The 12,675-nt window shown below is 40.9% G+C and overlaps 1 protein-coding gene across 4 annotated transcripts in view; it reads right to left on the bottom strand.

Moving 5' to 3' along the window:
- The window catches only part of LOC133376948 (uncharacterized), a 144,789-nt gene that overhangs the window by 19,539 nt on the left and 112,575 nt on the right, over nt 1-12,675 (bottom strand). For all 4 annotated transcript variants that reach the window (XM_061609983.1, XM_061609986.1, XM_061609985.1 and 1 more), the window contains 6 exons: nt 8,471-8,580; nt 7,720-7,768; nt 5,929-6,049; nt 4,721-4,815; nt 2,217-2,282; nt 1,712-1,811 (listed from right to left, as the gene is read on the bottom strand). In XM_061609983.1, coding sequence (XP_061465967.1) covers nt 1,712-1,811; nt 2,217-2,282; nt 4,721-4,815; nt 5,929-6,049; nt 7,720-7,768; nt 8,471-8,580 — 541 coding nt within the window. The remainder of the gene's footprint in view (nt 1-1,711; nt 1,812-2,216; nt 2,283-4,720; nt 4,816-5,928; nt 6,050-7,719; nt 7,769-8,470; nt 8,581-12,675) is intronic.

Below are 12,675 nucleotides of genomic sequence, written 5' to 3'. Positions count from 1 at the left end.
TCACCATACATGCACAAAGCAAAGTTTTGTTGAGACAATCAGATAAATAAGGAATCTGAAAGTTATCTTTTTAAAATTGTGGTTCAGGAATATGAAAGTTCTCAGTTCACACAAGTGCAATGATGAAGCTCAACAACTTGATGAGGGGCTGTGGGTTAGTCACCCCTGGCTGGAAACAGTCCACACTGGTAGCTGCCTGTGTCATGAGCCATTTGTTTGCAATGGCTCACCACATCAATCAGGTGACTTCCCACAGCTGCAAATGATTAAAGATCACCTACACTATAGATTGGGTTGCTGCACATCTACCTAGCCATAGAGCTTATCCATCTCCATTTCATGGCTTACAGAGAAAGTCACCACATGGAGTAATATTAAGGGACTTCCATGTGACAACTGAAATGTGTGCACTTGCCACTCACACACTGCTCCAATAGTTGAATTAATATACAGCACAGCAGCTAAACAAGTCACTACTACCCCTGTATAAAGCACCTTCTGAACAGTATATATGATTCTTCTGAGTACATGTAAGGAAAGAATTATGGTCTCATCTTGTTTGAGTTCAGCCATTCTCAAATGCACCAAGTTGGTAAATATTTAGTGATCAGATCCAGTTTGACATGCTGGATTGTGAAATGGAGAGCTTTCCTGTAGGCTCAGAGAGAGTTGAACTGGATATTTTGTTTTCCTGCTTGCTTTCACTGTGGCTTCAAGGAAGGCCTAGTAGATGTATCAAAAGATGTTATTTCAAGACTTGTTATGCACACTAGCAAATCCTATGACAGAGAAGAGCAATTTGGTCCAGCAATACTACATGTGAGAAGGATCTTGGAATTGTCATTGATCACAAGCTGAATATGAGCCAACAGTGCGATGTGGCTGCAAAAAATGCAAATGCTATTTCAGGCTGCATTAACAGAAGTATAGTTTCCAAATTGCATGAAGTACTAGTTCCCTCTCTTCAGTACTGGTTAGGCCTCATCTTGAGTAGTGTATTCAGTTCTGGACACCACACTTTAAGAAGGATGCAGACAAACTGGAAGAGGTTCAGAGGAGCGCAATGAGGATGACAAGGGGACTGGAAACAAAGGAGAGGAGAGACTAAAAGAACTGGGCATTTTTAGCCTTCAGAAGAGAAAACTGAGGGGAGATATGATAACACTCTTCAAGTACTTGAAAGGTTGTCACACACAGGAAGGCCAGGATCTCTTTTTCATCATCCCAGTGTGCAGGATACGGAATAATGGCTCAAGGTACAGGAAGCCAGGTTTTAGCTGAACATCAGAAAAACTTTCTAACTGATAGAGCAGTACAACAATGGAACCAACCACCTGGGGAGGTGGGGGCTCTCCAGCACTTAAGGCCTTCAAGAGGCAGCCGCTTGTCAGGTATACTTTAAATGGATTCCTTCATTGAGCAGGGGATTAGACTCGATGGCTTTATAGGCCCCTTCCAACTCAATTAATTCTATGAGTCTATAACTTACGATGATGCACCATCAATAAACAAGGCTAACCATTTAAATGAAAACAAAATACAATATAAAGCCCGAGGAGTGCCATTTTATGTTTAAGCCAATGAAAGTAGAACAAACCATTTTGTTGACATTGCTGGAATCTTGTATGTAAAAAATGGCTCTCTTATTATAAAGTTACATTCCCAGGTTCTTGGCATCGTTCACACTGAACAATCAAGTCAAACATCTTACTTTTATGCAACTTGAGGATAGTGTAGGCCATGGCTGTCAGAACTTTCTCTCCTTCCAGAATGTAGATATCCCATAGCCTTAGGGTTAGAGTAAATGGAGTCTGTTTATAATATTAAAAGGATTAGATGTTACACATTTGTACAGAAACCACAGTACGCAATTACAGTAGCAAAATAGCCTTTATCAAATCAATATATTTTCAAGTGAGACTCCACGCTTTATGCACTTTGTCATTTATTGTGTTTCCAACAAGTAATTTCAAACAGATGCGATTACCATTTTAATACTTTAATGTTAAAAAGCAAATCAGTCCGACTGACAATCCTATGCATAACAGGACATTTTGCTCATCACTCCCATCTTAATTTAAGTTATCATCCTAATTAATGAAAATACAAGTAGAAGAAATACAATATTAATTTTGATCAGCCCCAAAGTATATAGCATAAGTAAAAGACATTTAAGTTTTCAGTACACTGAAGTTCTTGCTCTCAAAGACCCATACCCGGTCAATGAAGCACTGAAGGAACCACTTCGTTGTATAAATCCCTGTAGACATCTGCTCCTTGTCCTAAGAGAGAGTGCAAAGGAGGAAAACAGTCATTTCACTAAGTAAACAAATTCGAGGCTTGCAAACAAAATTGCAACATTGAAAATTGGCATTCTTGAAATATTCTTGTATTTCCAAGCATATATTAATCTATTTGCTTGCCCTTCCCCAAATTAAAATAGCTACTATTTAAGAAGCAATACCCACACATTTGCCATACTCCCCTTGCTCAGGGGATGGGAACCTCAGGTGCAAGGGCCGAATATGGCCCTCCATTTGGTCCTTTGGACTCTCTCGAGGCCACACACCCTCTTTCCAGACCACACCCCACTGGCCCTGATCTATGCACTCTTCAAGTGCTTTTAAATGGCTGGAATGTGTTCTTGGAACTGTGAAAATGCCACTTGCTTGCCTGGACAAATGGTGGAGAGGTGAGTGTAAGACGACTGGAATGCAGCCTGCTATACAAAACTAAGAGTTGCATTTATTGCTCCATCCACTTTTTGCCTCTTGCCCTGTCCACAACTAGCATGCAGTTCTCAGAAGGTTGTCCAGGAGCAAATGGGACACTCAGGCTGGAAAAGGTTCCCCACCTGTGCCCTTGCTAATACTAGAAACATTAATTTATACATTTGGAGCATTCTCTATCCAAAGAATCACATGAGAAGACACGATTCACTAGAAAAGACAATAATGCTTGGGAAAACAGCAGGGAGTAGAAAAAGAGGAAGGCCAAACGAGAGATGGATTGATTCCATAAAGGAAGCCACAGACCTGAACTTACAAGATCTGAACAGGGTGGTTCATGACAGATGCTCTTGGAGGTCACTGATTCATAGGGTCGCCATAAGTCATAATTAACACATAACAACAACAACAATCCAAAGAATGGAAATAAACTATATGTTCTTTAGAACAGAAGATTAAAGTGTTCAACCAGTGTGCTAGTCAATTGCTGGAATATCCTATGGCAGTGGTTCCCAAAGTTTCTCTCCACGGATCACTGGAAAATTGCCACGGGTCTTGTGGACCACTTACTTTCTGCCTGTTTGTCACAATTGTAATAAGCTGTGCTAGATGCTATATGATTTCTAAGTGTATCTGTATGGTTTCCTTTATTTTTTATATAATGTATTTTATTGAAATAGAATTTGAATTCCATAGAATTCAAATGGTAATGCAAAATTCAACATAAGAAATGCAACATAACAAACAATATGACTATTTAATAAGATGGTGCCATCTCCCACCTTCAAATCCACAGTCATGCTATGGACCACAGTTTGGAAACCCATGTCCTATGGGATGGCCAAAAGTATATCTATCCATCACATTGTTAACAATACTGGGTAGCCATCTACAATGCATTTTATCCATGTTTATTTTAACTTCTTACAAGAGGAAATATTACATCTGCTGCGAGACACCAAAATGCTGAGTTGCAGCAAAATACATTCAAATACCACAGTAGTATAGGCTACGAACAAAGGCTTTGGGTCAGGGTTGGAAGTTGGAAAAGTATAAGGTATCTCTGCTTGCCTTAAGGTTAAGTACCTGGAAGAGTGATGACAACTCTAACAAACATGAAGATGTTAAGTCTGAATTTGATAGCAATGCCCTGTCATTGCCCAAATTTAGGCTCTCTCATAGTACCTTGAAAGAGTGCATGTGTCCTGCCTGAACACAAAGAACTCATACTCAGACACAGCTGTTTTATTGAAGTAAGATAAAGTTTCAATTCAGTGAGCTTCATGAATCTACCTATGACTTACTCAGAACACAGCATCCCTCTCTAACTAGGCGACATTAAGATGTTGACTCAGCAACTAACCCTGTCCCCTTGCTCAGCTTATGTAGGGCTGGGTGGACTCCCTGCTTGCGTGTACCCCAAGTCACTGATGGAGGCGTGTGTGTAAGTGCAGACTCCTCCTGAGCTGGGATTGTTGAATCTCCTGCTACATTCATCTCCTGTACCGGGGTGAAGGTGGGGCCTTGGTCTCTGTTCCATCCTCTCCCTCTGTGGGGGAGAGCTGTCAGGCGGCGGTGTGGGTGCTGGAAGAGGTGCCTCGTCAAGCAGAGGAGTGACAGGAGGCTCTGGTGGTCTCTCCAGGGGGGTGTCTGGGACTGCTGGAGGTGACCCATCAATGTCCGGAGCAGGGCCCACTTCATCATCCCTCTCCTCCCTGGGTCCTTCCTTGACTGGAACATTCCAGTCCAAGTCCTCCTTGCCCCCCTCCTGTTCGCCAGTCCACCCCCTGCTAGCATGGCTCACGACAGCATGCTTCTGTTTTTCAGAAATGATCAAAAATGTGTTTGTGAAGTTATGAACAGAACAAGATACTTTGATAGTACCAAATTTAAACGACCGTTATCAGCCATTCAGGGTCCATTAGGAGAAAGGGTGAGGTATAAAAACAACAACAATATATGGTAAATGCTCACTTAACAGAAAATTTTACCATGTGCTTCTTCAGCTTTGGGAAAACTTTGTTTAAGATTGCCTCATGATGAGCTTGGAATCTCTGCAGCTTTGGGAACCCAGGAATGAAAAACCCTTGTAAGGAAAAAAACATAACCAACACACAGTCAGAAGGAATTAGAAAGAAAAGGAACAGCACAGCATCTAATGTGTGTGCATAATGGGGACCCTCATTTCCCCAAATGCTCAAATGACAGCTGCTCCCAGCAAGGTGAATGTCACATGCGCATACAAAAGTCTAGTGTTTTGTCTGTAAAACTAGGAGTTTTTCAATTTCATATTTGGACAAGATCAGGAACTATGTCCATGACCAAAGAGGATGCTATGGCAGCGCAGAACACCCAAAAGGTTAACTCTTTATTATTCTCTAAAGATACCTTATACTTAGCCAAGACTGCTCATAAGACTTGATAGCCTTTAGACCAGGCCTGTCTCATCCCTGATAGGGTACTGCTAGATACAGCGGTAGAGTGCTCTCTCCATTTGGCACCATGAACTTCTACTAACACTAAAATCAAGCCGATTCCTTTTAACTCAGTTTTTTTAAAAAGAGTTTCAGGAGTTGTTTGGTCCTCTTTTACATGCCAAGACATATGCAGCGGGATCAAGATGCTGCTCAAAGTGATGTCTCAAACTTTAATCTCTTGTTACTTACAGGATTATACAACCTACCTTGCCTTTTCCAATAAAATGTAGTCTATACAGAGACTATTTTTCTCTATTCCTTCCCAAAGCTCCAGTATGATAAAGGAACTTAAAGGTGGCCAAGTTTTAAACAGACCAACTTTTTCTGGATGTGTCTGAACAGCTGCAACTAAGAATTTTATTTTGCTACATATTTAAAGCAGAACCATAGGTACTGCAATATTTCAGAGTTACAAAGTACAAGGGCCAACTCTCTTTCCATCAAGAGACTTCTCTGCACATCTGTAGTTAATACATATATCAGGAATAAGAGAGGTCTGAGAAAAAAGACAGCAATGAGAGTCTAATTCCCATGTTCAGCAAATCAGACCCTGTTGTAAAGTTCCCTGGGAATATGTTTGAAGGATGGTATAATATTTATAACAAAATAATGCAAAGATAATGCCCTGGGCTCCTGCTGGGAGGAAGGGTGGGATATAAATCAAATGATAAATATATAAAGATAGCAGAGAAGGATGAGAGTGTTTTTGACCTAAACCTTACCATGCATTGCATGCCTCTGATTGTTAAGTAGTTGTGCCAGTGCCCAAAAGGCATCCTCTTCATTTAAATACATCAGGAGGATAGCGGCAATCTGACTCATTCCTTGGCAGTAACTCACTTCCTGAAAGATCCAAAGATGCAGACACACATTACACAAGATCAGCTTCACTATGCATACAAAACCAAGATGCAACTTTCCAGTAAGTACACGGAATGGAGCATGGTTTTAACCCAAATAATCAGACAAGGGTGTGATTGCTAATCCTTGGACATGGAAGCTTGGGGGAAAAAAAACCCCACTTATGAGGGAGAGGGGCAAACAAACTTAGCTAGCATCAGAGAACAGGTCTGCCCCTCCTGGCAGATCTGGGGTTTGAGCAGTGGAGGCCTGGGTAGACCAGGCCTCTGCAAGCTTGTATTTGAGATCTACCCCTCCATTGCTTCTCAATGGGTAGACCGGCATTTATAAGTAGATCTGACATCCAGACAACATCTTTTCACTTGCCATTGAAACCCTCCACTCTTTCTCTGGTTCCCTTCACCTCCTCTAGCCCTTAATTAATTGCACTGCTGCTATCAACTTCACAGCACACCCCCATCCCCATATAGTTCTCTAAAAAAAAAACCAACTTGCCAGGTTAACAACATTAGACTCCATTTCATTGTTGTCCTACAGCACTCATAACTCTCCCCAGCAAAATGGGTATAACACTGAGTGTAACCCATGCTTTTTCAGCCGCAGTCTTGCCTCCTGCAATATGGGTATAATAGTGATGGACTTTTATCTGCATTACACATAAGCAGAGAAGTAACAGCAATGTCTCACTTTTGCAGTATGTGAATTCAGATAACAATACAACTGGTTTAGGTAGTACTGCATGTAATAGAAACATTACACACATGCCACTTTAAATTCTTGCTGGATTGCCAATTCAAAGGCTAGGATAACAATCTTCTGTAAAATCACTGGCAGGAAAAATGTGGGTCTCCATGCTCAGATCATCCAGTTTAATGCTTCCCCTGCTGGCACATAGAAACAGCAAATTCTGTAGCTAATTTAAGCTTACTCTCTTCTCTCTGCCCTTTGGCTGCAATTGACTGTAATAAATTGGAGTCTTCAGCCATGAAGGTACCACTGAATGTGGCAAAAGAGGTCACAAAGAGAATGGACCAACAGGTTTATTCAGTGTAGGCCAGAGTCACAGGGAGGCTACTCAGAAATCTTGACTATAACAGGGCCCATATCTGTATGTATGTGCAAAACCACTGCTTCCAGAACATAACTGTAATCCTACTGAATTTCCATCTTCATGAAACCCCTCTTTATGGTTATGCTTTGCTCCGTGTGTGAGAGATTTTGTTATCAGCACCTGGAGCTAAGGACATGAATGGAACTTTTAAAGTAGAATTTTCCAAGAAAACTATATGGGTTTTAGATGAACTGAGCACTTTTTCTGCATTTCATGACCATGGGCCCTTCCAGAAGCGTGTATTCTGATTTGTATATGACACACATTCATGTCATTTTTCTTACTACACATTTTTTAAAAGCAGGTTTAATTATTTAATCCACTTTAATTGTGCAACCAAGATTTGCCAGTATATGAATGAATTGTACCTGTCAAATAGTGACAGCCTGGAAGTAGCTTTAAAGGAGATCATGCACTGCCAAACTGACAATACGTTTTGCCAGCTTGGAACTAAATTCTTATTCTAAACGAAACTAAATTAAACTATATTGCCAAAGAAGAATAGCTTTTCAGTTTCCAACTGGGTCTCTCAAATTCTTACCGTGTTGTAAACTGAGTACGCCGACAGGACATGGAACAAAGCTTGTTGCCTATTTAAGAAAAAAAAAAGATGAGTAAGAACATCAAAGACTGGGGTCTGAATGCCACTTTTTCACCAGCAATTTTGTCACCAGTTGAGGTGTTCGTTATTTGTAGTGTTTCAGGAGGAGAATATCGTAACCATATGAGGAAATAAGAAGCAACAGTAGCACTGGTACACTGCATGATGGGTTGTGGATTCCAGTGAAGCCACAGCTCTGGTACTCTTAAGAGTGCTTTAGCAAGAGAGAGCTCCTGTCCAATCATGAAACATATTCAAGGTGGTGCTGTAATCTGCCAGTTCTTTCCTTATCTGTTGAAGGATGGAACTTAACATCCTAAATAGACTGAAGAAGAGGGAGGATTGCAGAACAGATCTAGGATGAGAAAGAGTTTGCCCCCTCCCTCTGAAAGGGAGTTGGCTGGATCTTCATGAGGCAATACTTATTTGCTGATATTTCTCTTTTTCCTTTGCTTAAGCTCTTATTTGAATCTAATCTAGAACTCAGTTTTTCTTAATTATTCTAACATAATAATCTCTTGCCAGCACTGATCTCTCTCCATTATATTTTATACACTTCCTTGATATTTTTCAGGAACTTGAAACCAGAAGCTTTCATCAAGCACGTGCAGCAGTTGGACAAAGGATCAGAAATAAACTATATGTAAAATAGGAGGCATAAATGGGCAAGACCCATCTATGAGAAACTCACTTTACTCCATAGCGATCCCGGAACATGATGTGGTTTCGAAAAGTGCGATTGACATCCAGGTCTATCTGCTTTATTTCTGATGAGAAACTCTTGGCTTGTTCTTTCATTTTCTGGAGAAAGGGAGATGAGTGAAAGCATTAAGGTATCTAGAAGTATCTCAGAAGAGGTACAAAAGTGTCTATTGAAAAAAGAAGAACCTGAACTCCCTGTTTTATTTCTAACGTATTTCATACTCGTAATCAAGAACAATGATAAAGTTGTAATGTGATCCATTTCCTCTCTTCACCAATTCCTTCATATGAAAAGGAAATGAGAACCAAGTAGTCTCAGATAACTGTCATCTTCAGCCAATTAAGTGTACCATCCTTGCACTAAAGGCTAAACTACACCTGAAGTTAGATAGCTTGTGCAGATTTTAAAAATACAAATTGCATCAGCATGGGGTTGGGGCCCAAAATTAAGGGAACCAGAGCAGGCATGGAGGGGAAATGTAACCGTTTTCTTGCCTGTTTTCCCAAGAAAAATCTTGAAGCTAACATATACATTGGGAGGGAAACATTCCAGTTTTGTTCTAAGGGAAAAAAATTATTGGAACTAATGAAGACTTTTTACACAGAAAGAAGCTAACTCTCCTTCTGGATGTTTTAACAATATACACAAACAAAATGCTAATTGAAGTTAATTTGGAATAATTTACCAGAGTTGGTTCTGGTAATAAGATCTACCTATGAGAGTGGTTAGACTAACTGTTAGACATGTGTGGCTACTTTTTTCCCATCAATGGCCTGTATTCACCCCTGGTCAATCCTCTGGGGGTTGCATAACAGTGGTATGTATGGCCACCCCACACTCTAGCATGCACATGTGCATAGGACAAAGCCCTCCCTTAGCTGATATGTGCAGAACAGCTGAGGAGGGGGCTTTATTACCCCCTTTGCACTCATCAGATGTTCGACTATGGAGGGAGTAATCTGCATCTCTGTCAGGGTGCTGGGTTCCAATGTATCTTTGTTGCCGTCCCCATTGCCGCTGCCACCAATAATACCAGCGGAATCTTGAGAGGTCTAGAAAAAATTGCTAGGAGGGCCAGATCAGAACCCAGAATTGTGGGTTAACCATCCCTGGGTTAAGCTGTTGGACTTGGACCACGTGAAGCACTGGGTGACTTTGGGCCAATTATTGTTACCTTGCACAGGGCTGTTGCAAGGATAAAATGGGAAGGGGAACAAATTTAAGCTCTTTGGAGGAAAGTCAGGATACGAGTGTAGCAATTATAATAAAGAAAGAGAAAAGTGCTTTTCTGACTTTCAGTTATCCATAGGGCTATCAAACTATGGCATTATTCAAATGCAGACAAGCACTTTAAAAAACGCTACCATAATCAATTAGGTTAATTCATGATGTGACTTTTTGCCACAGCCCTCATAAATCTCACCCCCATTCTTCCAGGATCTCTTATAATACTATTATTTTTGCTCATAGGAACATGCCAGTGAGTTCATCATATGATATATAAGCATTTCTACTTGTAGGCGAGACACTCCTGGTTTTCAACATAACCTTCTGTGTCTGCCTTTAAACGAGCACATGGATAAAATATATTTTCACTGATGGAAGTGACATACAGATACTGTGTGAAAAATTGTAATGAAGGATATGGTCCTGAGCTGGCAAAATGGTTTGCTGTTAAGAGAGGAATAGTGTATGTATGTGCACACTTTGGTCAGACAGATAAACCCTTATTCAGAGGGGCATATGGAATGTCTTGTGCATAGATGAGAGCTTGCTGGATTTGACTATGAAACTCTAGCCAAAGCAAAACCAAACATGAAGCTTGGTTTCTTGTGACAAGATGTTTAAAGTATTTTAGTTGACAAAAGGCCCATGGGTTTTACTGGAAATCAATCCTCTCAATTCCCTTATGAAACTATTTCCTCTGGCTCCAACTTTCTTCCAGATCACAAAGAGCTAATCGCTGGCCTCAGGTGGCACAAAGAATGAGGAGGATTATGAAAAGACGATTTCTGGGATTTATGTCCATGTAAAGCCTAATATACTGCGAGTCTCTTTTCTACTGCAGACCCCTCAGAGATTAGTCAAACTGCTTGTGACTTTTGTTTATTCTAATCACATGCTGTGTGGCATGGCCAGATGGGAACATCCTCTGAACAGAATGTAGTAGCAATCCTGCAATAGGTTGAGATAATTCTGCCAAGCAGCAGCCTCTTAATCTATGCTGCTGGATAGCTTTATCTATCTCATTTCCTTTAACTTCTCATACCATAATGAATTAGCTGTACTTTACAACTGGTCAAACATTCGTATTAATAGCAATGGGTATTAACATTATCCTTAACAGCAACAGAGTTATTAGAAATACTTGAGGCTGCTGGATGTCACCACTTAAATTTGTTATGCTTTGCTTTTAGACTGTCACCTATGTCTCCAAGGCTGGTCTTAATGCTCCTATCGTAGAAAAAGGCATAAAGAAGGTCCTTGGGCTGTAAATTTCATTTTGCCAAACATACCTTGAAAGTATATAGCCACTTTAGTTAGTGGAAGGAGTTACTTGGAAACATAGGGGCCTGCAATCTGTCAGGCTTGGGACTCCAAGAGTTGCACCTATCGCCTATGATGTGTTTATAGATAGTGTGTATTTGCTTTACACTCAGCCACTGTTTGTACATTCTGAAAGAGCTGATTTCATTAAGTTCTTTTGTAACTATCTGCAGTCTTATGTCCACTATTCAAAGTTTAATGGATAGGCTGACAAAATATTGTTTGTAGGACTTAAAGGCACACCTAAACAGGAAACTGACAAATTCTTACAGACCCAAACATCCTCCTCCCTACGTTCTGAGGAAAGAAACTCCCCAGATTTTTAAATATTGCACAACAAACATTTCTATAGAAGGCAGGGCTCCAGGAAAGGAGTGGGAGGTTTCTAAGGAGATTCCATTGTGAATCCTATTGTCAGGTGCACTCTCGCTTCATATGGCAATCACATACTCTCTCTTAAGCTTTGGGTCCTAGTCCATATTAACTGTGATTCATGCATTAGGGGAACCTGTTTGGTTCTGGATGCCAGATCTTTACCTGGTCCATCCCCACAAGCTAACTTTGATAGATGAGTGGATAACCCACCTGTCAATCACATCTCATTATGTCAAATGATTGACAGGTGGGTTGTTCCATCCACCTGTCAAGATCTCTTATATGGGGATTGCAAAAGTGATGGGAGGGGAGAAAGAAAGGAGCATTAGCAAGGGGTGCCAGAGCTCTGCTGATGCTTGCAAAAGACAAGTGTATTTTGCAAGCAATGGCAATGGAGGGGACTTCTCCCAGGCTCTGCTGATGCTCACAAAAGGCATCTTACTCTCTGCCTGCCTTGGCTGCAAGTGCTTGTTCCCAATAGGGAATAGAAGCACAAAGCCAAACTAAGTAGGATTTAGCTCCCACTTGTCAGCTGGCAAACAGAGGGCTAGATTCTGTTTTTGATGCAAGCTCCTGTTTGAGCAGCTAATGGAGAATTGAACCCCGCACTCCTGCTTATCCGCTGAAGTCACGTGTGATGTCAGCTGATTGACAGGTAGGTGTGGTTTGTGGAAAATAGTCTTGCTAGTCAAATTGGACCTCCTAGCAGGCCACAATTGGCTCGTGGGCCAAAGGTCCCCCACCCCTGCATTAGGGAATTACAGGGCTATTCTTTCTAAGAAGCTTTTGTCTATTTTCCTTAATACCTCTCTCATTTACAGTACAGTACAGAAATAGTACCTCTGCTTTAAAGAGAAGTACCTCTTGGTTTTTTAACTAATTTATTGTGGGAGACAAGACTAGCTGTGGTAAGAACCTTGAAGAAAACAGGACAGCCCAAAAGCTTTCAGAAGACAGGAAATCTTGCATCTGTGATATGCCTCTTTTTAGAAACAGGAATTCTTCCAGTAATAGCTATGACAAATTATCACAGTTCAATGGTGACAGTTCCACTGCATTTGCAAAACATTGCTGATCAGGTGCTTGCTACCAAGGAAAAGCCTCAGCTGGAGATAGACAGCTAATTAGAAAGCACAGAGGGGCTCTCATGGGTGGCAGGTGGCCAGTGATTCATGATGGGGAAATCAAAGTGCTCAGCAGGGGAACACTGGAAAAACAGATATTGATCTAATGCCCTATAAGTTGCTCACTGAAACAAAAGCTTGAGTCAG

Source organism: Rhineura floridana, chromosome 2, assembly GCF_030035675.1.
Source record: "Rhineura floridana isolate rRhiFlo1 chromosome 2, rRhiFlo1.hap2, whole genome shotgun sequence".
Taxonomy (NCBI): Eukaryota; Metazoa; Chordata; class Lepidosauria; order Squamata; family Rhineuridae; genus Rhineura; species Rhineura floridana.
Note: the sequence above shows the minus strand (reverse complement) of the source record. Positions and strands in the feature narration are given on the sequence as shown.